Source organism: Polyodon spathula, chromosome 14 (genome assembly GCF_017654505.1).
Source record: "Polyodon spathula isolate WHYD16114869_AA chromosome 14, ASM1765450v1, whole genome shotgun sequence".
NCBI lineage: Eukaryota > Metazoa > Chordata > Actinopteri > Acipenseriformes > Polyodontidae > Polyodon > Polyodon spathula.
This window is the reverse complement of record NC_054547.1, coordinates 24,124,368-24,149,219: the sequence shown is the minus strand read 5'-3', so window position 1 is coordinate 24,149,219 and position 24,852 is coordinate 24,124,368. Positions and strand designations below refer to the sequence as shown.

General features: G+C 41.1%; 1 protein-coding gene across 1 annotated transcript in view; it reads right to left on the bottom strand.

Moving 5' to 3' along the window:
* Positions 1-24,852, bottom strand: part of LOC121326571 (unconventional myosin-VIIa-like) — a 67,664-nt gene that overhangs the window by 25,604 nt on the left and 17,208 nt on the right. The window contains exons 15-31 of the mRNA XM_041269910.1: positions 24,176-24,313; positions 23,611-23,769; positions 23,383-23,475; positions 22,934-23,028; positions 22,424-22,508; positions 20,661-20,879; positions 19,898-20,092; positions 19,133-19,348; positions 18,741-18,902; positions 11,974-12,054; positions 7,491-7,615; positions 3,919-4,045; positions 3,241-3,360; positions 2,439-2,612; positions 1,762-1,989; positions 991-1,158; positions 416-533 (exon numbers count right to left, since the gene is read on the bottom strand). Coding sequence (XP_041125844.1) covers positions 416-533; positions 991-1,158; positions 1,762-1,989; positions 2,439-2,612; positions 3,241-3,360; positions 3,919-4,045; positions 7,491-7,615; positions 11,974-12,054; positions 18,741-18,902; positions 19,133-19,348; positions 19,898-20,092; positions 20,661-20,879; positions 22,424-22,508; positions 22,934-23,028; positions 23,383-23,475; positions 23,611-23,769; positions 24,176-24,313 — 2,503 coding nt within the window. The remainder of the gene's footprint in view (positions 1-415; positions 534-990; positions 1,159-1,761; positions 1,990-2,438; positions 2,613-3,240; positions 3,361-3,918; positions 4,046-7,490; positions 7,616-11,973; positions 12,055-18,740; positions 18,903-19,132; positions 19,349-19,897; positions 20,093-20,660; positions 20,880-22,423; positions 22,509-22,933; positions 23,029-23,382; positions 23,476-23,610; positions 23,770-24,175; positions 24,314-24,852) is intronic.

Here is a 24,852-nt window from a genome sequence, read left to right as displayed (position 1 = left end):
TTGATTCAGAGAAAAAAAAAAGGGGGGGGGTCATTCTGAAATGGTACTATGCTGAGGTGGAATGTACATGCTGACTGATTTCTGCACCTGTTTCAATACTGTAAAGAGTGGTAAGTTTTAATATCACATTGTTTTCCCACACTAGCTACCCTCCTGTAAAATTATTAATTTTAGTGACAATAGTGAATTATTTTATAAATATTAAAAATACTGGTTTCATTCAGTCAGCTCCCTTGTCCTTGCAAGGTAAATGGACTGGCCTAAACTCCTGCATTTGTGGGCTACAACCTGAACAGAAACATCCTTCATGCACACTGTAGCATACACTAAATAGCCAGTGGTTATGACATTAACTGCCTCTGATTCCATCTGTCATTTTAAATGTTTGTTTCAGAAACAGTTATTTAAGACTTACCTGCAAATTTGTAAGCTTCAAAGAACCTAGAGAACAGCAGAGGCCACATATTGCGAGCAGAATCCACTACCTCACATTTAACAATGCCAGGATCAGTCTTCGCTTGAATAAAGGGACCCTTCAAGAAAAATAAACAGCTTTATGTAAATATGTCTGTCCATCAAGCCACATGGTGTGTAGAGTGTGACGCTGAACTTCATGCATGTGAAAAGAGAACTGATGCACTACACCCTTCAACTTGTGTAAAGCATAGGGAGGGGGCTTAGAGGCTGGTTTATACTTCAGTTTTGCAATTACCAGAGGTGTGAAATGACCAGCTAGAGTTGAGAAACATGAAACCCTGGGACCAATCGCCCTTGAAAGGACAGTTGCATGACTAGAGAGACAGGAAATCTCCCTCAGTTGCACAATTGAAGTACGAACCAGCCTTTAAAAAGGTGAGTGACGGGGACAATCAAGACAGAACTCCATGCTGTCAGGCTGTGGGAGGAAGAGCACATGGATTGATTAAGTGCCAGTGAAAGATTAGCAGGTAAGGATCATGGTTGTTTGAAAATGCAGAGGTCCCTACTCACCTTGGCGTGTGCAGCGCCAACCATCTGTATCCACTTGGACTCTGATTTGGCTTCCAGTTGTGTGTTAGTGATGCAATCCTGGACCACTCTCATGGAGTTCTCCCTCCCGTTGTCAGTCTTGTACTGGATATAATAGTGCTTTGCAGCCAGCTGGACCACATCATCATCCTAATGGCAACAGACAGGACAGAAAGAGGAATGTTTTACGGTTGTCAGTTTAATTTAATATCTCCTGTTTTCACTGCTGTGAACATAAGATATAAGAACATATGATTCCTAGTAGCTGATCGATCTCTAAAACTTTGTCAAGTTGGGTCTGGAAGATCCAAATGATTCAGCATCAAATAACATAGCTAGGTAATGCAATTCCATACAATCAATGAGACTGTTCTAGTTTTATAAGACCTATTTGGTATTTGGATTCTAAATTTTTGTGACCTGCGTGTAACACTTTACATTTCTTAACATTAAATTTGGAATGTTTCTGTCCAGTTTTGTGTGCAGTCTAACTCCTTTTGGAGTTGGTGTTTGGAAAACGTGTCAGCCGCTCACACAAGCTTTTCGTCATCTACAAAATTTACAAGCTTGCAGATTTTACAAGCTTTGGTATCCCGCTGCCCTACATTTAATTTGTGCAGTATTTTATTCCTTGCACTTAGTGTACCATAGCTTTTCCTATAGCAGGCTAATTTTTTTATACTAGCCCACAGCTTGTTTGACTCTGACCCCACTTCCGAGCTTGATGTCAGCCTGTCTGGATTGCGTGGCTACCTTTTCACAGGTGTACTCTCCACACTTGAGGCCCCGAATGATCTGCCTGTAGATGAGGTCAGTGCTGACCGTGTCCATTCTGCTGTCATGCCAAGGCACGAAGATCTCCTTGCGGAAGTAGAGACGCCATGGGGTGTGCTGCTCCTGCCCCCCCTGTCCCTTTACCACCTGCTCGCACTGGGAAATGGCATCCATAATGTGGTCTCTGCCACCGCCCAGTGACCACACCTGGAACAAACACACACTGTGAATCACACCTTCTATTGGCAGCATATACAGTACATATTAACACTGCATTTGAAGTATCAAAGAAGCCCTTCACTTCTATTGCATGCTCTTTTGATTTAAATAGCAGTAGATTCAAATAAAGTGAAATGCTAAAAATAGACATTTCATGTATGCATAAAATGTTGCGTCTCCAAAATCCGTTCATATGACTAAATCCAATATACCAACCTTAAAACAACTTGCTGATTAAACTCAGACAAGTTACCACAATATCAAGTGTGCTAGTCTTGCTGCATGTTTTTTACATTCTCCTGGTACAGTAAATGTGCAGTGTTACAGTAGGCTTCCTAGCAGAAATAGCAGTAGTAGTAAACTCTTGCAGAATGTATTCCATTGAAGTACAGTATACATTATAAGCAGTATCTGGGACTTTCACTAGGATGTGTTACCTTTTCATAGAGTGCTATGTAAACTGAGAATCCAAAGATATCATGCAGATTGATTTTCTTGGCCAGGGACTGGCAGACCTCTGCTGCAGTGGATGCAGAGTCCAAGGGCACACTGAGGTTCCGGCCATCCATCAGAGTCACAGACACTGTCATTGGTTTCTTTGTCTTGGTTGCCTGCAGACAAACAATCAGAATTCTGTGTTCGTGAACACCCTCATGAAAGCTAAGCATGGTAAATTGGGTACCATCGTCAAATGTGGTGATGTTGATAAAAGTGTAAAGTGAAACAAAAGAACCATATTACTATACTGTAGTATTAAAATAAAGGGAACCCTGTTAAATGCATGAGAGAACAATTTCATCTTTACTGTCCATTCTGTCCTAGATATCAAAACAGTGTTCCACAACCAATGCAGGGAGATTCTTTTTTCACTTTGTTTATTACCAATGTGCCAACAAAGTTTTACGACTAATAACGGAATGCCAAACACAGATGGTAACTTGCATAATTTCTATTGTTTTGCTCGAGTAGTTTTAAAGAAACACAATAAAAATACTGCGCTGCCAAACCTCAAAATACCAGGCGAAAGTGCATCAGATCCGAGGTGCGTGACTGCAGGAACAAAACATCACCATAAAACAATCTTTGTGAAAATATTCTTCACCTGGAAATACTGAGTGTGCAATTGTTTTACTCTGGTCTCAGTTTTAAAATCAAAAACTAGAATGACAGTGTGGGCTGGGTCATTATGGAGAACTGACTTTTCTGCAGATTTCCATCCCAGCTTGACCCCTCCCTTACCTGTAGCTCCAGCCAGCTTGGCGGCTCACAGCGAACTCCGTTAGCTGTGGTTCGGCGCAGCCTTTCCACACAATAGGGACTGTATCCCACTGGCCCAATCCTGAGGAAGTTATTGAGGAACTGCAGCAGAAAGCAAGAAACATGATAACATGAACAGCTATCCTGCAAGGGGGCTGGTTCATTTTAACATCAGACATTCTTTTGATGTCTCTCTATCCTAATCACTCCATGTCAACAAGTTGAGTGGGTTTGGCATCCTAAAATAGTCTGCTTTGAAGGGCTTACGCTGCAGGCATTCCCATCTCAAATACATATTTTATGGGTGACTGCACACTCCTGAAGGACAACTTTAGCTATGCCAAGTGTGTTCTTTTTCTATGGACTACTCCATATTCCATATTCATTCTGCAGTTAGAGAGCAAGGGGACTAGAATTAATTTGTATTACTTTCTTTCTTTCCAGCAGGAGTTATAGAAGAACTACAAATATATTCTGTTGGCTTCCACTGTATCCTTGTGACAGGATGAGGTGTCGCCTGTTACAATACAATGTACAACTTTGTTGTGCTTGGGTAGGGTTAGGGTTTAACCTTGAGTGAACTCTTCAGTCTCACCAATTCTATTTAAAATGGCTGCAGTGAGACAGGGTGTTGTGGATATTGCAGAAAGATCAGGGCACCTTGCCAAAACGCTCCGTGGGTGGGAAGATGCCAAGACAGATGGACAGTAGGATCCATCCCCGGTAGTAACTGTTCCGATTCCCATTCTCTGAGAGCTGCTTACAGATCTGGCTGTAGATCTCATCCCTGAAACACAGAAAGCCTCCCAATCTAACTAGCACACACAATACAGGCTATGGAATGGAGATACTCCCATTGAAAAGCAGTCTGAGCAAGTTCTAATGTGACCTTGTCGCATAGACGGACGAAGTGGGCGGCATCAGAACCAGGAAATTAATTCACAAAACAGGACGGATGAAATGAAGTGATGATGGCGCTTGCTTAGGCCGGTTTATTGCAAAATAAAAGTGTTTAACAAACAAACAGAAACAGGACACGGCACTTTACGCCAAAATAAATAGACAAACAAAAACGGACTATACTTAACAAAACACGATGCACGGACAGACACACTAACAAACACGGTGAGCAGATAAATACAAATATTGTGCTGGTCCCACCAGCACGCAATAGCAATTTATATTTTAACTCTCGTCTCTCTCCCGTTCTCCACTCACCGAACAAGTATGTGAAAATGTGCATCTATATATACTGTTGTGCTGGGATTCAATTACTAATTAATCATTCACTTGAATCCCAGCACATGAATTAATTATGTGCAACCTCGTGCTCACATATTAACTACTTTAAATGTACGTGAAGTGATGTACAATCCCGTTCCTAAATACAAATATACATTTTAAACACTCGTGTTAGACCCATTTATATCCCGTGTACCAATGACTATACACCAACATTTAACAAACCACACGCAACATAACAGATAACATACACAGGGGCGGGCACTTTGTCACAGACCTTAAAGCATTTGCAGCTAACAAAATAATTACATAAATCCCATTTTGAACTTCCATTAGCTGCTTCGGTCTCAAATGAGCAACTGTTATAGCAAAGATTTTAAAACAGAACTCTGGTACGACAGTAAGTTCTCAATTTGTTTGCCTTGCCTTCAAGGAAGTCTGTCAATGCTTTGCTTCCTTGGTCATTTCACCCTAGCAGTGTTTTCTGGGTCAAAGCAGTGACAGGCTGAAGCACGCCAGTCAATTTCACCCTCCAGGAGCCGGTTTTTCAAAACTATGGTAATTGGATTTCCACATTTAATCTGGATTATATTGTGAAATTGGGTTTTTCAAAACATCGAAATGCGATCGGGATTACTGTAATCCGTATTTCGTTCTGGTAATTCGATCGCACTTTTAATCATGATTAAATGTTGCAGTTGGGTTTTTCAGAATTTAATACCAGGATTATCGGAGGTGGATGTAGCTTTTAAATTATCAAAGAACATCGATATTGTGTTTGAATTGTCAAGCAAACACAAGCTATATATCCAAACAGAGAGTGTATAACATTTACATATTTATTTAGGTTTTGAATCCATTCAAACAAAAAGGAAAACAAGTATTTAATAAAAAAGCATTTCCATACGCTTCACATACACCTCCTTAAAGCTCGTCTGAGAGATGCTGGACTCCCGACCGTTTTATTAATTATTCAATTTAAATTTAGTTTTTTTAATTTCTGCTAAATAAACATCAATAAAATAACCATTATTTGCATGTGTTACATATGCAATAATATTCAAAGTGATTTAGATTTTGTTAAAAAAAATAATATAAACAAAATAAATAAAAGTTGTGTATTAACATTATTTACCACAATCTTATTTATTTTGTTAAATTAGGTTCTATCATAAATAAGGCCTCTTTTAAAAAAAATAACTATTAAAAACTAGCCTATTCAAAAACTAGATTTCATAATAGTGATTATTTGTTATCAGGATAAATGTAATCAGCAGGGACATTTTCTGAAAAACTGGATCAAAATGATCCAGATAAAAGTAATCTCGATCACAAAATATGTTTTGAAAAACCGGTCCCTGGTGAAATTACCCAGGAAAAGCAAGCCAGTCTATAAGTATGGCTTGCAAGCATATTCCTTTAATTTGCAGTACAAATGATCATGTTTCAAAATGAAAGTACATGTGTTTCTTTCAAAACTGCTACTGAATGAATATGCATAGTAGAGAAAATGTATGGAACTGTTTGTTAGTTACAATTACTTTAATTAGACATGATTACTACCTACACTGTGCCTAATTAAGATCAAAATACAACCTGGCATGGATCACACTGCAAAATGGCAGTCTTATTCCCTGTGCTGCAGTATATACACACACAGTCATTACAAGTCTAATTTTGCATTAAGAAAGTGCACAAAGTTTTGTGAATCTGGCACTTCAGTCCTATGTTACAGCTGACATTATTTACCTGTTCTATTCCCATAAAATCATCAGAAAAGAAGGATAACAATTAAACTCCACTGCATTTGGGTTTATAACTTGCATTAGTTTGCATGTCTTAAACTGAAATCAATTAACTTTTGAGGAGGGTTGGTGTTAGATCTCCCCCCTGATCTGTGAGGACACTAGGTAAAGGGAACAGAATACTCTAGACTAAAAGGCATGACACTTTATTCCCGTGGGTAGATGGAAGTCGGACGGCTAGAAAAGGGACGGAGCTACGGTACCCGAACTCAATGACCAGAATGGGAAACCGTGTGGCATCCACAGTTTGGAGAAGCACATGCACTCATTAACCAAGGGGTCATGAGCGAGGGTATAAAATAGGGGTGTAGCAAAGTAATCTGTTCCTTTGAAAATGGTTGAATTTGACCTTGAAGGAAATGCTATGTACACTAAAAACTGTGAGTGTTTTGTGTTTGTTAGTGTCGGCTGTAACTGTTGTTGGTCTCACTAGACTCCCAGTAATACGATCCGGAGCTGTAGAGCAAGCCAGCATCAACCCGGACATCACTTTCACCCCAGCATTTCACAGAGAACTTGCATCACTAGCACGTAATATCACTTCACTTGTGTTTTGTGTTTAATGTTGGTGTGTGTAGAAACTGGACTTTTGGTTACGAGTCAAACCTGGGGATTACAATTACGAGTGATACACACCGCTGTATCACGCCAACATTTATTATTTACTGGTGTTTGCCTTTGGGCTCTGGACATTGTCAATCATTAAATAAAACACCCTGGCACCTGAAAGCAATTATCTGAGTGATTAATCTGCTCTACACTGTACTCACCTGTATTCACTCACCACTTTGCACAGGGCTATATACTTTTGCATTCAATCTAATGATCAAGGCAACGTGCAGGTTTTGCATATTGTCCTCGATTATGTGCATTTAAACACATGAAAGACACTGAGGATCCCAGCTCACACATAACAAATTCCTACCGTTTGCAAAGGGTGTGTATCAAAAGTGGTCTGATTTTCCAACATACAATTATGAAAAAGAAAAGCAAGAACTACTGAAAAGAAGCTGAGGAAACAAATGTTGCTTATAAATCCTGGATTATATCACACAGGTGCTTAGATTACATCTGCCCCTCAAAGACATTTGTACAAAGTTTTATAAAGCAAACATCAAGGAAATCCGTACAAGGTAGATAACAGTGTTTCTATATTCAAGACGGTTAGTTCATTATATTATCTACCTGATGTCTGGCCTTAGGATGGCATTCCCAACAATGAAATGCAGCTTCTCCAGGGCTGACATTGGCTTGTCTAAAATGGGGCCCTCTCCAATAAACACATCTTCCTCCGTTGACCGAACGGGCACCTGCAGTAAAACAGTGAGATAATGGTGGTGTCTGTTTTAATGATCAAAGCAGCGGCTATATTATGAAATCTCCTCAAGGATGATTCATAGACACAAATAATGAACATCACTATTAATCAATCAATCTTTATTTTATATAGTGCCTTTCATAGCGCTTTACAAGATTGTGACAGAGCGAATGAATCCTAGTCAGCAATCTCCCTCCTGACCTGTGAGGGCACGGTACAAGGGGAACAGTGTGCCCCAGACTGGATGGTTTGGCAGCTCATTCCAGGGTCAGTTGGAAGTCGGCCATCCAGAAAGGGGGCAGAGTCACTATATTAGTCATTGCCTTAATGCGGAAGGCGATGTGTCAGTCATGGACTGAAGGATATGTGATTGCACTCGCTACCGAAGGGGGCGTGACAGAAGGTATATCAGGGGATTTGGCAAAGCAATCTGTTCCTTTGTTATGGTTATGGAAAGGCCTGTAAAGGACGTACAAACCAAGAAAGTACAGTGAGTGTTTCGTGTTGTCTTATCTGTCTGTTTAACTGTTGTTATTTGTTATTCTAGGATGGCTAAATATCCGGGAGCTGTCGTGCTAAGCCAGCATCAATCCCACACTACGCTGAACTACTGTTGTCACGATTATTGTATTAAATCATCACTTGCACTAAGCACTCACTATTGGTCTTTTGATCGTTTGTGTATAAAGTGTGTGCCATTATTAGTGTTATTATTTTGGGGCTGAACCCTGTGGTTTACCTACGCTATACACATCATTGTGTAGAACAAGGTATTATTATTTAAGGCTGCCAAACATGCAACCCAGCACAAATAAAGAGCTGTTTTTCACAGTGAACTGTGCTGTGTTTGTTATTACTGAGCATTGCATCACCTCTACACCTGCGCACTGCAAACCACTTTGCCACAAAGATACAGTAAAAAAAAAAAAAAAAAAAGCATAATACATTAAATACAATGAAAAACAAAGCATACTACATTAAATACAAGGCTAGAATGTGAAAACTCTACAACATTGTGGATTCATATGTCATATAGAATCATAAGAAGATGCAGGGAAATATCAGAAGTAGCAGAGACACAACAGCTAATAACAGATATTGGGTCTTGAGAGTTGATTTAAAGTGAGCGACGGTGGGAGCATCATGCTCCAAAACTGGGAGGGAGTTCCACAGAGTTGGAGCCATGAAGCTAAACAAGTGTTCTCCAAGTGTGGTGCACTTTTGCTTGGGGATAACAAGCAGACCAGAGTCGGAGAACCTCAGCTTGCAGGCAGGGACTTAATGGGTCAGTAGGTTGAAGGGCATTGTAGGTGAGCAGGAGAATGTTTTAAGTAACCCTGAACTTTACAGGTAGCCAATGCAGTTGGGCAAGATGGGGGTGATGTGTTCATCTTTAACATCTGGTAAGGATCCTGGTGGTGGCATTCTGAACTAGTCGGTTGATGGCACGTGCTGGAAGACCACCTTAGAGAGAGTAGTCTAGTCGAGAGGAGATAAAGGTATGACAGAGTATCTCCACATTCGGGAGGCAAAGGTTGGGACAGAGTGGAGATGTTTCGAAGGTGGTAGAAGGGTGATTTGACCACAGAGGAAATGTAGGCATCAAAGGAGGTTACTACCCAGAAGTACACCAAGGTTTTGTACAGTGGGGGAAGGCAGCAGCAGACAGTTTCCGAGGTTCAGGGCAGCTATACTGAGAATCTTAAGTTGAGTTTTAGATCCTATAAGTCAGATTTGCTAGTGTTGAGCGGAAGAAAATTGCCAGATATGCAGGCCTTGATGTCTTGAATGCAAGTCAAGAGCCGGACCATGGCAGAGGGACAACCAGGGTCGAGTTTTAAGTAGAGCTGGGCATCATCAGCATGAGTGTGAAACATGAGGCTGTGTTGGCGGATGAGGTGACCCAAGGGAATCATGTAAATGTTGAATAGAAGTGGCTCAAGAACAAACCCTTGAGGGACACCATAAGTGACTGGGTTTGCGACACCACTGCATCCAGCATAGAAAATAGACTGCATGCGTCCAGAGAGGCAAGATGACACCCAGGAGAGACAGGTTCCAGAGATCCCAGCATACTTCTAAAGGTGGTGAAGAAGAATGCCATGATCTATAGTGTTAAAAGTGGCTGTTAGGTCAAGGAGGACTAGCACAGAGGGAGCACCAAAATCTGCATTAAGCAGGAGCTCATTCACAATCTGGAGCATAGCAGTTTTAGTACTGTGATGCGGCCTGAAGCCAGAATGTAGAGATTCAAGCAGATTGTTATCCGTGAGATGTTTCATCAGCTGACTGGCTACAGCCCTTTCGAGAGTTTTGGAGAGAAAAGGAAGATTGGAGATAGGACGGAAATTAGATAGGACAGCCGGGTCAAGGGAGGTTTTTTTTTGAGTAACAGAGGAAGAGCTTGAGAGCAATAGGAACCGAACCTGAATCCAGAGACAGGTTGAGTGTGCATAATGGAAGGAGCAAGACCAGAAGCACAGAGATGGACAAGATAAATCAGCCAGGGGTCCAAGAGGCATGTGGCAGTAGTTGATTTGAACCGTAGGCCGGAGACATCAGTAATGGAGTGAGGAGAGAAGGAGGAAAGAGCAGGATGGCACCCGAAGGCAAGTCAAGGTGGTCAAATAGTAAACTGGGTTTGTGACAGGAGAACATAGAACACATGTTGTCAATTTTTGTTCCGAAAATTGGGTTTACCGTGTCCCATAGTTATGATTTCAGAGAAGTAATTCACCCTGGCAAGTGCATGCCTGTAGCTGCCGAGATGGCTGGTCCAGATCTCTCTGTGAACCGTTAGTCCAGACGACCTCCACTTGTGCTAAAATTTGTGGCAGGCAGACTTAAGCAAATCGAAGCCCGAAAGTGTACCATGGGCAGTTGCAATCTTCCTTGACCGTTCTGGTTGTAAGCGGGGCAACGGTGTCAATGATCTGTGTATGGGTGGACTTCTAGAGGGTCTCTGCATCGTCAACCAAAGACGACAGAGTGTCAGTTAGAGGGGATGAAGAGACACATTTCAAGAGTTTCAGAGGATTCAGCAGATTCTTGGGATGGAAGGAAATAAAGAGTATCAGTAGCGGAGGAAGGAGCAGGAAGATTAATATCTGAGACAGAGAGATTGGAGAAGTCAAGACCCTTGGTGATGAGTAGATCCAGGATGTGTCCTCGGGTGTGACTGGGGATGATGACAGCTTGAGAGAGCCCAAGTCAGTCCAGCAGTGCGTTGGAGTCGGTCACTAAGGGGGATGAAGGCAAGTCAACATAAATGGTGAAGTCACCTCAGAGTAGGATTTTGTCAGTAGAAGTGCAGATGAAGGAGAGGAATTCTGAAAACATGGCAATAAAAGCTTATTCTTAGGTGGATGGTAGATAACAGCAAGGGTGAGGGACAAGGGAGAGGACAGCTTGATGGTGAGATGCTTAAATGTAGAAAAGGATGGCAAAGTAAGAACTGAGGAAGAATTAGCAATAATAGCAGTGCCCCCACCTCGGCCAGCGAGTCAAGGCTTGTCAAAGAGGGAATAGCCAATTGGGATGGCTAGATGTAGCGAGTGCATGTCGTTAACAGAGTGCCAGGTTTCAGCTAGACAGAGAAGATCAAGATTAGCATCAGTTATACGTTCGCTGAGAAGATTTGTAGTCAGACAATTGAAAAAAGAGATTTTTAAGTTTATAGCAGGCGGTGGAGGGGAAGAAGCAGTTTGTAGTGGGATCTGGAGCAAGTACTTATCAGTGTTCATTCTGGGAATGGAGAACGAGTGAGCACACTTTGTCCAGGGGATACAGACGTTAGGTGTCAGAGTGGGAATGAGGCCTCTAGTAGCCACTGGGAGAGATTTGGAAAAGGTCCTCGCTCCATCTGTCCTCGCTCTGACTGCCACAGCTCAGACTGCCCTTGGACATGTGGCCCTTAGACTGGCTGGCACTTAGAACGACTGGTGTTCTAAGACACTGTCTGACAATTTATACTGTCCTGCAGGTCTAATGCTGGTCCAGTTTATACGCTATCAAAATTCACTTCAACCACAGCTCTAAACACTTTAGAAAATTCATTACTTCAACCAGCTGATGTAGTTACATCAGCAAACTAGCATTTAAATTTACTCACCAATCACTATTTAGTTTCATCCTGTCTCTCTGCAAACAGCACAGAATCCATGTACCAAGCAGATTGAGTCGCTTGAATCAACTACTTACAAAACAAATAGGTTTAAGAAATATCCCCTTTATACATTTTAGGGGGCAGTATCATTAAAAACTGACCCTATGATGACCCCAATGGTAACTCTGATTCTAGTGGATTGTGGGGCTCAGCAGCAATATGGTAGATTAAATGATGGCTCTCACCTCTCTCTCTTCAGGGATCACAGGGATCTTCTTCAGGGTCCCGGCTCCAGGCTTGGCATGTTTCTTTCTTTTTAGCAGTTTCTGAAAGAAAAATGGTATAAAGTACACTTTGTAATAAAACATATTTGAATGGAATTAGCTCTTGGGCACATATGCATTATCTCCATGTGACCTGTTGAGGAATAACACTGTAAATGCTGCATGTGGGCATTATGAATGTGAAGACCCCAATTACCATCGTATACAGGCACAAAAATCTCTGACCTGTGGTTATTTTCACACAGGTACACCAAGTGACATGCAAGGAATGCTGAACGTTTACAGAAACCAGGCCTACAGTATTCTCTGTATTCAACATTCATAGTGTTCCGCGTTTCCACTTTATTCCGGGAAAAGACAGCATTTCTAACTAGACGTCGGTTTTTACTGATTTCTACCCGATTTTTGTCTATTATTCAATATTATCCCGTTACTTTTTTCTAGGAAATACACAATATTTTGATATAAAGTGCTGTTTTATTTTGACTCAGACATTCTAGTAAGCAACCCTACACTGTATCCTAGGATACAGCAGAAATTTAGACGTCAGAGGACCAAATAACATTCAAACGTGCTTCTCTGCCACTTCGCAAACACATTGTCACTTGATTATGTTGGCCAATCAAAGTCTGATTATTGTGGCAATTGCTGGGCAGAGTAACTACTAGCTTGATCAAAAACTAAATTGAAATACACGAAAATATAATAATTTCAGTGGATGAGGAATGGGGAGAAAACATAAATCAATGTATGAATATTCAAAACAAAATAAATGTTTCAAAGTATACAAAAAGCAAAAAAAGCAAAGTGGGTCAAATACCAGAAGATGCTGTAAAATATGAGACACACTAAACTAAAATAAAGTGAACTGAGAAGCAAGCAATCCATTTATGCGGCTTTTACACATGCTTTAATAAAAAGAAAGCACAAAATGACTGTTACTGAGTTTGTCAGAGTGCTGTGCTTTGCTGGACAGTCAGTTTATTGCAGAGCGGTATGTATTGATGACTTCATGCAACAGTACTGTCTATAGTAAAACCACTTATAGAACACAGTGATGGAAATGTCCAGTTTGATTTTTGATGCGTCTCCCGATGGCTTGCACTGCCCAGTTCTGTAAATTTATTTTCTTTTTATGATTTCAAGGTCAATAAATCTGGCTTGTTTTGTGCTGATGTCATGTTCATACTTCTGTATACTATTTCCATCAGCAGAGTGATCACCCAAACGTTCGCAAAGTACCAGCTAACTTGGGAAAATGTGGCTTCGACTTGCAGATTCGTTTGTTGTATTGTGTTTTATTTTGCATTTTTGTAAGCTTGCTGTATTTGTCCTCTGTGCGTTACCATCTCTAGTAACATCACATGACCACCTTTATTTACTTTCTTTCTGTTTGTTTATTAATAAATCCTGCGTGCCTGTGCCAGCATTTCAACTCCACGTCCATTTGTGTCTCTCTGCGTGCTTAATCAGCGGCTACCCACACAGGTGACACGATCCCTATTGTAATATATGTAAATTAAAATTCCTGGATTTTTTTTTTTTAAAGATTAAAACCAAAAACATGGAACACTAGACATTGAGTACAAATTTGGTTTCTAGTTTGTTTGAAGTAAATCTGTTAAATGGAAACAGTTAATGAACATTAACCAAAAATAATCCTTTGTTTTCACTTTAGTAACAATAATCCGATTTGGAGAAAATAAATAAATAAAATAAATAAATGATATATTTTATATATATATATATATATATATATATATATATATATATATATATATATATATATATATATTATATACACATACACACATATACATACATACAGTATATATATATATATATAGTTCTGGTTGGAAATCTCCCTCCCGACTTGTGAGGGCACAAAATAGTGAAAGGGAAAGTCTTTGGGCGGGCTGGCCTGACAGTTCATTTCCAGGGTCGGGCAGTCTGGATGAAGTCGAGACTCCGTTGCAGGAACGTATAGACCTGGAAGGTAAACGAGGTACTAGCTGCAAACAATAAAAGCAGCTGCAATTGTTTACCAAGCGGTCATGCGTGATAGCATAAAGGGGCTGGAGAATCATTAATCTTTTTCTTCGCTTGGGGTTTGTGCATTTACCTGGAAGGATTGAGATAGCCGCAGTAGTAACTGCCTGAGAACCATTTGTGTGAAAATAATATTCGTGAGTGTTTGTTTGTTTTACATGTTGTTAGTAATTGTCTTGTTTGTTGAACCACCAGACAGCTAATTACATTTCTGGAGCTGTCGCTTTTGGGATAGCACAAGCCGGAACTGCACTTCACAAAATGGCGTTGTGGTGACGTCAGGCCAGAAGCAGGAACTGAAAACACTGAATCTGAATTTAAACAAAAATAATCACAAAACACAATATACAGGTCCGGCTGGGCAGTAGCCTTCATGGATCCTCCCCTTCTGGCGGCGAAGGCGGCAGGGGCTCCTCCCCTTCTGGCTGCAGTGGGGAAACCAGCAAGCATGCTCCCTCTGCTGGTGGAGGTGGGAACAGCAAGTAGTCCTCCCACGGTGGCGGAGGTGGAACCAGCAGGTACTCTCCCTCTGCTGGTGGAGGTGGGAGTGACAAGCAGTTGTCCCACGGAGGGGGAGGCGATACAAGCAGGTACTCTCCCTCTGCTGGTGGGTACCTGGGCTGTGGATGTTCGGCCTTCCCACTCTTGGGATGTGGACGCACCGACTCCCCCCCTTTTGGGCTGTGGACGCACCGACTCCCCACCTCTTGGGCTGTGGACGTTCAGGCTCCTCCCACTCAGACGAAGGACTTCGGGCTCCTCCCACTCCAGGTCCGTGTCCTGGAAGACCTCCAGGCAGTGGTGCTCCTCATGCCCCTAGCACATGCAGTTGGTGCACCACTCCTCTTCCTCCCCTGCCTTCCTTCCTCTCTGTCTCCTTCTCCTCACCTCTCATTGGATCTTCTGGGACATTTCTTCCTCCTGCCATATGGGGAAGGTGCCAGGGGATACGTGCCAAGGCTCCCCACAGCTAAAGCACCACTCCTCCCCCCACAGACAGGTGAGGCAGACTTGTTGCAGCTGTTGCTGCTGCAGCGGCTGCTGTCTCCTTCCCAACCTCCTTTTTCCTCCTATCTTTCCTCCTCTTCCTCATGCCAAAAAGTTATGATAAAAAACAAAAACAAAAAAAAACTGCAGTACCACATGTAACAGGTAATGATGCTGGCCAGAAGGAGGAACAACAACAGACAGGTAGGTAACTGCAGTTCAAAAAGACGTGGCATGGACTGTTTTATTTCAAACACAAAAAATAAATAAAATATTTAAACAAAACCAACACTGCTCAAAGAGCAAGAAATAAAAGGTTTAAACAAAAATAATCACAAACACAATATACAGGTCTGGCTGGGCTGGAGCCTTCACGGATCCTTTATATTATTTAAGTTTCTCTCTTCTCTCTCCGCCTCTGAACTCCCACCCAGAGCAGGGAGAGCTGCAGGCTTAACTAGTTCATAATTATTTTATTACCCCTCGGCCACAATCTGCACGAGTTTATTAATTGCGTGACTGCCGGCTAGTTTAATAACGCACTAGCCGACAGCTACACATTAACACAAGGTTTTAAATTAGCAACTGGCAGAGGACGGGCTGCCAATCTCGTCTTTGCCAGCACAAAAATAAAAACAATAACAAATCAAATGCACGGCTACGCCGTCATAAATACAATAAATAATAAACAGAAATAAATAAATCAGAATACAAAACACAAAATAAACTGCACAGGGGCGGAGGGGAAAACCCTGTTCTAAAAACAAATGCTGCACAGAGCTGCTTGCCCTATTACCTCCCTATTATCACCCAACACGAGCACTAATACACACACCACAGACTGGTGATCGTGTTTTTAGTATTGTGGGATGGAAAACTTTTATTGTTTGGGACTGTAACCCCGTTTTGTATTTGGCTCCGTGCAGTACACATTGTTGTGTATTGCCGGAGCATTTGCTTTTGGTCACCAGACCCGGATTAAAAAAAAAAAACTTTGTAAACCGGATTACAATTGTCTGTGATTACTCCTGCCCTGCATCACCTCTACACAATCACCAGCCACTTTGCCACACTTCATTATAACGAACCTCCCTGGGACCTGGAGAAATGTTCGTAAAATCACTTTGTTCATAATAGGGTTTGGCAATTTGCTGTATCAGAATAATGAAGAAACGCCCAAATTCAATTGAACATATTTATACAGTAGTTCTTCCAAAACAACTTCACATTGATCAACATTTAAACGGTATATTTAAAAGAAAACAGTAAAGACTTGAAAAACATATTCAGTGTTATATAGGCCTATATATATATATATATATATATATATATATATATTTTTTTTCTCTCAATGCACGTTGTTTCAGTCTTGTTACCCCCTCACGCCTGTTGCCGTTGTGGTTTGTGTGACGATGGCAATGGCTGCATACATCACACATGATTCGCACTATAATAGGTTATCTATGAATCAGCTTTATCTTCGAATTAGCCTACCAAAGTCTTTGTTTTCCCTGAGAGAATAACATATTCACACTGGAAAAAGTTCAGAGTCAGTCACTACAGAGATTGTTTTATTCAGGTAGATTTTGTAAAAGTGATTGTTCTGACAGGGCTGCTTTCCATTGCTAAAACAGTTCTTGCTACTTGGATTGTTAAAAAAAGTGAGTTGGTTATAGTGAAGTTAGACTGTGTGAATGTGTGTGTGTGTGTGTGTGTGTGTATATATATATATATATATATATATATATATATATATATATATACACACACACACACACACACACACACACACACACACACACACACACACACACACATACATACACATACACACACACAGTGCAGTGAAAAAGTATTTGCCCCCCTGATTTTCTGCATTTTTGCATATTTGACACTGAATGTTATCAGATCTTCAACCAAAATCTAATATTAGATAAAAGGGACCCTGAGTGAACAAATAATACAACATTTTGATATTTATTTCATTTATTTATTAAAGAAAGTTATACAACACCTAATGCCCCTGTGTGAAAAAGTGATCACGCCACCTTTAGCAGCAATAACTACAACCAAATGCTTCCTGTAGTTATTGATCAGTCTCTCACAGAGCCATGGAGCCCACTCCTTCAAGCAGAACTGCTTCAAAATATCTGTGGGTTTTTGAGCATGAACTTCTTGTTTCAGGTCCTGCCACAACATCTCAATGGGGTTTAGGTCTGGACTTTGACTAGGCCATTCCAAAACTTTAAATTTCTTATTCTTCAACCATTCTGATGTAGACTTGCTTATGTGTTTCGGATCATTGTCTTGCTGCATGACCTAACTTCGCTTCAGATTCAGATCACGGATGGATGGCCTGACATTCTCCTGTAGAAGTCTCTGATACAGAGCAGAATTCACGGTTCCTTTAATGACGGCAAGTCATCCAGGTCCTGACGCAGCAAAGCATCCCCAAATCATGACACTACCACCACCATGCTTGACCGTTGGTATGAGGCTCTTACTGTGGAATGCAGTGTTTGGTTTTCGCCAGACATAACGGGGCCCATGTTGGCAAAAAAGTTCCACTTTTGACTCATGTGTCCATAGACCATTGTTCCAGAGCTCTTGAGGATCATCCAGGTGCTTTTTGGCAAACTTGAGACAAGCATTCATGTTCTTCTTAGTGAGCAGTGGTTTCTGCCTTGCTACTCTGCCATGAATCCCATTTTTTCCCAGTGTCTTTACGATGATGGAGTCATGAACACTGACCTTAGCCGAGGCAAGAGAGGCCTGCAGATCCCTGGATGTTGTTCTAGAGTTCTTTGTGACTTCCTGGACGATCTTATGCCTTGCTCTTGGAGAGATTTTGGCAGGACGGCCACTCCTGGGAAGATTCAATACTGTCCCAAATGTTCTCCAGTTGGACACTATAACTGGTTTGGTGTAGCCCCAGAGCCTTAGAAATGGCTTTGTAACCCTTTCGAGTCTGATAGGCATCAATGACTTTTTTTCCCGTTGGTCTTCAGGAATTTCTTTTTCTGTGCCTCTAGAACCTGTGTGCATACAACTTCACTCTGATGATAAGGGACAAAGTTAGTCAGATTTATATTGGGCAGGGCTGGCCCAAATCAGGCCTGATTGTTAACCACAGTATCAAACAGCTGGCCCTAACTATCCCTTTAATTAGGTTAAGTTAATTAGGGGGGCAATAACTTTTTCACACCTGAAGATTGCATGTTTGATTACCTTGCACACCAAACATATGAAAGAAGCACCAAAGTTTGGTGTCATTTTTTCTCTCAGACTCCCTCTATATACTACTATAACCCACAAAAAGATCTGACCAAATTCAATAGGACAAATGTGCAAAAATGCAGAAAATCAGGCAGGGGGCAAATACTTTTTCACAGCACTGTGTATATATATATATATATATATATATATATATATATATATATATATATATATATATATATATATATATATATATATATATTTGATTTTGTATTTATTTTCAAGGAAAATGTCAGCCCTGTTATCTTTTATAAGGCACTGTGCAGATTGATATGCTGTTGTCTATTTAAGGTATATTGTCTTCTCTTTCTTTTACTACCAAAAAAAATTCTAGTATTTTGAACACTGCAGGAACTAGAATATGGCCAATTAATCCAACCTTTGGCCAAGGTGTCAGGCCTGCTCTAACCATGTACCTGCTCTAACCCTGCCAGGGTGCTGAGACGGCGCCCTTGTCGCCTGCCCCGGTTCTCTGGGATCTCACTCTCAACAGGACCCTGCCGCTCCTTAACATAGACCCGAGGCTCAGGAATGTCGCCCATAAAGCGCAGGATTATCCACCACACTGCCAGGGAGGCCTGTGGGACACAAGGACAGGTTAGACAGAGAAACAAGGGGTGGCCAGAGAAGGGCTGAATAAAGTGGGTGTGAGAGAGAGGGAGTAAGTAAAAAGTGAACAAAATAGAAACATCTATGCTACCCTCTAGTTCCTCCCTCTCTATAAATAGTCACCCTTCTATACCTTCCCATTTTCAGCTACCCCCATCTTTCCCCAGTTGCTCCTCTATGAAGCTTAGTGCACGGGTACCAGAGCATCGCCTTCATCTTCATGGTAAAGCAGGGGTTGGCGTAGTCGATTCCTGATGTGGGTGTGCGAGGCAGAGCCCTGGAAGTACATTGCTGCAAACTTGGAGAAGGAGTACTCCTCCACCTCCCGTTCATCGATCTCCTCTTCAGGAGCGGGATCTATGGGGAGTTCATCCAGGTCCACTTCTTCCAGAACAACCCGCTTCTCCTCCAGGTCCTATGAACATGCATAATAAAACACATGGCTTTTGTTGGGGCAGGACAGAGATTACGATTAGACCATTTATTTCTGTAACACTCAGGAATGATCAATGATATTGCAGTCACAAACACAGTTTTAGTATAAGGTGCTTGGGGTATAACTACCTTATTGCTTTTGTGATAAAGGCAAGGTGCCAGCCAGTGACAAAAAAAAAAAAGAGTCTTTTGCAGAGGCGGCGTTATGAGAAAACTTCAAGATGGTTTAAGTTTTGTACAGCCTTTACACTACCATAGAGTACTCCAAGGTGGTGGTCTGTAATATTTACTGCAACATACCTCAAGGTGGTTATACTATTCGGATGTATTCACTTTCAAGTATTTTACATTGGCATTTCTGTTAATAACACTAAAGATTTAAAATGCAGCTCTAAAAAACATTCAAGAACATGCAAAGAAATTGATCAGTGTTAGAGTGAGGTAGGTATGAATCCATACTACCATATGACCTTTCAATGGCTTCTGAATAAGCCAGGCAAAAAAGAAACACCAAGAAGTGAACTCTGACCTCAAAGCCGGCAGGAGCCTGCCCCTCCTGCCCCCCTACCATACTGGGCAGGAAACCGAAGATGGTGTCCACTATTTCCTGGTCACTGATGGAATCCGAGAGAGAGCTGGCCTCCCTTTTTTTTTGTAGGATGGCTTCCTGTTGACGTTTTCTTTCAAGGTCCTGGGCTGCCTTCTCCCGGGCAGAGAGGTGTATCTACAGGCGAGGGGACAGAACGGTTTACCAGTCAGTAGCTTCAAATGTAATTTTTGCATTGCTCTTACTGTTTCATGGGGTTTGCAATCATTTGAAGTGATTCTGTTGCTCCATGGTTGAGTCAGTATCATTTTCCTCTGCCTTCATTCATTAATAAACATTAAAAAAGCATGATCAAACACAAGAGCTTTCATGTTTTGTCCCTGTGACTACTGTTGCTAGTCTGTCCGTGGCCTCCAAATCCAAGTGGAAAGCCTCTGTTCTCTATTATTGCATGATTTCATGCTTGCACTATACACTATACATCTAGAAACATAAACCTTCTCTGGTCATACACAAACTGATACTAACTTGGTTATTATGAAATAGAAACACATTCTGTTAAGTAAAAAAAAATTAAAAAAGATAGAATAATGTTTGAAGCCATAAGTACTGAAGACTATTCAAATATATTACTTTATTACTCTGGTGTTCGGGCTAAATTCAAATAAAAGTTAGAAAAATAGCTGTGTCAGTCTACAAACCTCTATAAATATAGTAATTCCATGAGTAATATACTGTGATTCACCTCTCTCTTCAGCCTGGTGACTGCTTGTCTGGCAAGCATGCCCCGAGTGTGTGCCTGCAGCAGCTTGACTGCCTGCAGCTTCTTAAACTTCTCCCAGCGTAGCAGGTAACCACGGCAACGGGCCTGGAACAGCATCACGATGCTCCGCGTTTTCTGGTAGCGGTGAGTGATATGGCGACTACGGCACTGTGCCTGAAGTCGGGCAAACCCAAGATGGACCTAAAAAGACAGGGAAAAGACTAAGAGTATGCTGAAGAAAAATATACCAGTATTCAGCTCAGTGCAAACCACAGTTATTTCAGGGGTGGCATTACAGATACGTGATCAGGAATGAAATTCGTCTGACCAACTTCATTCCAAGGATCAACAATCCTATTTTTTCATATTGGGTTTACAAGTAAAAACAGTTGCTGTAAATTAACCACGAAGCTCGGTTCTTATTTGCTGTTTACTATAACACCTAAGATGGCATCTCTGTTGCTCACACACACTCGCTCACTTACGGCATCACGCAAGCACGACACAACACTCCACAACATCCGATAACATGTAACCCATCCACCACAACAGCATTGATCCCATTGCAAACACAACAGTCGGTATGTACAATGTCAACTAACAGAACATAACATGAGCATGTGGTCTTCTTGTCCATCACTGTGGCCAGACCTTCTCCTCTATTGTAGGCTGGAAATTACAAGAGCTCAGTCAAGGGCATGGACCTCAACTGGCTTGAGATCTAGTTAATAGGCAGGTGTCACAGAGACGGCCGAAGTGGGTGGCGTCAGAACCAGGAAGAGGAATGAAATACACAGACAGGACGGATGAGTTGAAATGATGGTGGCGCTTGCTGGCGCCAGTTTATTGAAAAATAAAACAGGTTTAACAAACTCGAAAACACAGGACACGGCACTCTACGCCAAAATAAATAGACAAACAAAAACGGACTAACCACTAAATAGAACGGTGCACGGACAGACACACTGACAAACACGGTGAGTTGATAAATTAACAAGTATCGTGCTGGTCCCACCAGCACACAATAGCAATTGTAAATAATTTCTCCTCTCTCTCTCTCCCGTTCTCCAGTCACCGAACACCCAACCGTGAGTATGTGAAAACGTGCATCTATATATACTGTTGTGCTGGGATTCAATTACTAATTAATTATTCACTTGCATCCCAGCACGTGAATTAATAAAGTGCTATTCCCCGTGTTCACATATTATTACATTTTACTTGCACGTGAAGTGCTGTGCAATCCTCGTGCCTAAATACACATATACATTTTAAACACTCGTGTTACACAGACTCGTTTATATCCCGTGTACCAATGACTATACACCAACATTTAACACCAACATAACAGATAATATACACAGGGGCGGGCACTTTGTCACAGCAGGTCAAACACTGGTATATTTACTTCAAAGCTTTGAAACAATAATTGCAAAACTCACACAGTATTTTATTTCTTACATTTTCTCTATCGTTGTTTTTATTTAAATTACTTTTTGACAGGCTTGGAAACTGTTCCAACAAAAATAGGTTCTGAAAGATTTCTCATTGTGGGGAAGTGAGATGAAGCAGCCGATCACTGTTGTACACGATTCAGTCCAGAACCCATCACCCACAGTCTTCATCACACACTACAATGCTAATATCCAACAGTCTTACCTTTCCCAGGTTAAAAAAGCAATGTGCATTACATATACCTAGTCTATAACCAGTGTGCCCATGAATTCATGTATTTAATGGCTTACCACTCTGTAATGTTTCCTGCACCAGTAGCCTCGCCATGCACTCTGCACAACCACCGTCGACTTCCTCTGTCTTAAAAAGTGCTTCCTGCAGGAGGCAGAAGAATGTCTCTTTACTGAAGGTAATACATTCAATCCATTAACTGTAGAAGCCTGTCGTGTTCCTTGAACCCAGACAGAGTGCATATCTGTGTCTGTTTAATATATAATATCTCACAGTAAAACTCTTCAGTTCTTTAAGGTTTAGGGGGATATTGGGTTTTGGTACACCAACGATATACCAAAAATCTTTTTGAAGATTTTGCTCTTACGCACCCCTAACATGTTCGTAATAGAATCTCTCTCCATATTTTGTGGAAAATATGTCATATTAATTGATTTTCTGATTAAATTAAAAGTAGCAAGAAAAATAAACCAGTAGGTATTTTATTAAAATGTTTAAATTAAAACGCCTATCCCCTGTTTGCTTGTGAGGCAGGGCTGGCTTTTACCATCTTTCTTTGCTATAAGTACCTGTGTTTGAAGCCTCGAAGGACTCTCTGAATGATGAGGGCTTTCTCTTCGAGAGCCTTGTCTCTCGCTAACTCCAGCATTGTGTCATGGAAATCCTGGAGAAACAGAGAAGAGATTCAACATGAGCTGCATTTAGGAACCTGTCAGTAGGTTTAATTTGCTTCCAGTAAATGATTGAACACATTGCAGAGCTGCTCAATTTCTTTCAAATGTCTCCAGCTGCATCAAAGATAACATGAGAATAAGGCATCAAAACTGAGAGCTTCCTTTGAGACCTACATAACTAACAGAAGTGCAAACTGGCTGAGATTTATCGAATTGTTTTGTTAGCTACAATGACTTTAAATATCTTTTTTTTTATAACCTTAATGTTTCCTCTGAGCAGCCTTCAATGTTCCTCTTTACAAGTGGAAAAGCGAGCGTGTGGGGTTTGGTTAGCTCTACGCTACCTTTAGAATGATCTTGGTTTTCCCAATTTTCCAGTCTCCTTCTGGGCCAATGACTGCCTCTGCGATGAAGCAGCAGCATTGCTCAGGGTCTTCCTGGATCTGAAACAGGGCAGGAGGGAACAATGAACCTCCAAGGAATGCTATAGCAGAACTCCCCTAATACTCTGCATTATTACTGGCTGCTGCCTTTCAGTCTAAACCAGTTAACAGTGAAAACCCTTACATCACCTGAATTGAGTTGCAGATGTCAGTTGGCATAAGCACACGGTACCTATCCATGAATTCTGAGAAGGTGTAGCGTATTGGATACCCGGATTTCCTGATTCGGATAGTCTCCATCATTCCGGAATATCGCAACTGGCGGATACACAGGTTTCTGTCAAAAATCTGCAGGCAAACAATAAGAGAAAATGGAAACTAATGTTGAACACATACAGCATATAACAACCAAAAAGTTATACCAGGCATAAATACCTTGGTAAAACTGGCCCTTTATGTTTATTGTGGCAATATGGAACATGCAGCGAATTACAGTAAAAAGCGGCAGTGAAAATCCTTGTATTTGCTTGTGTTAACTAATTGGATTAAATAGTGCATATCCTTTAAGGGTTTTTCAAGATGACAGTATGAGTGTAAATAGAATTTCAATAAAAAGTCAGAGCCATATTTTTGTTCTGCTGTTTTTAATATCTAAGATGAATTGATACATTGATTGCTTACACAACCAATTAATCAATAAGAATAAAATGGCAGCTGGTGCACCCTATTTAGCGCAGTTTCTTTTCTCACATACCTTTGCCTTCTTGAAGTCGTTGGGTTTGATGCAGCGGATGAAGTAGGGCTGGCAGACAGTTAGGGTCTTCATCAGGGACTCCAGAGACTGGCGGAACTGACCGCTCAGAGTGGGCACCCGCTTCCGGGGATCCGAGGCCTGACAGAGAAAACAGATACCAGCTCTACTCTCTATTCTCCATAGACTTACAAATATTCACACTGTTTTTTTTATCTCTCCCCAAACCTTAGAGAATAACCAAGGTTTTAAAAAGCATGCTCTTACCCCTTGTATGTAACAACATCCACAAAATAGTACATTCTTGCCTGTTTTGCATTCCACTAGCTACATAGGTCTTAAATGTGCAGTTTTGAAAGAAATTTGATATCTGATATTACTTAGATTAAACTTTCCATGCCTTATTCTCAGGATATATGATCTACACTTGCACTTCCTGGGTGTCCTTTTATTTCAGCAGTGTTTTCTGGGTCAAAGCATGTTATTGGCTGAAAGCATGTCAATCAATAAACATGACTTGTAAACAATTATTATTACAGTATCACAAATCAAATTTTAAAATACAAATAAATGTTAACTATAACTAGACATTTGAAAGCTGTATAATGAATGGAAGTTTTATGGATTTTTTTTTTAGCTAAAATGCTGCTGAATAAAGGTCTGCCATTGCTGTAAAGCAG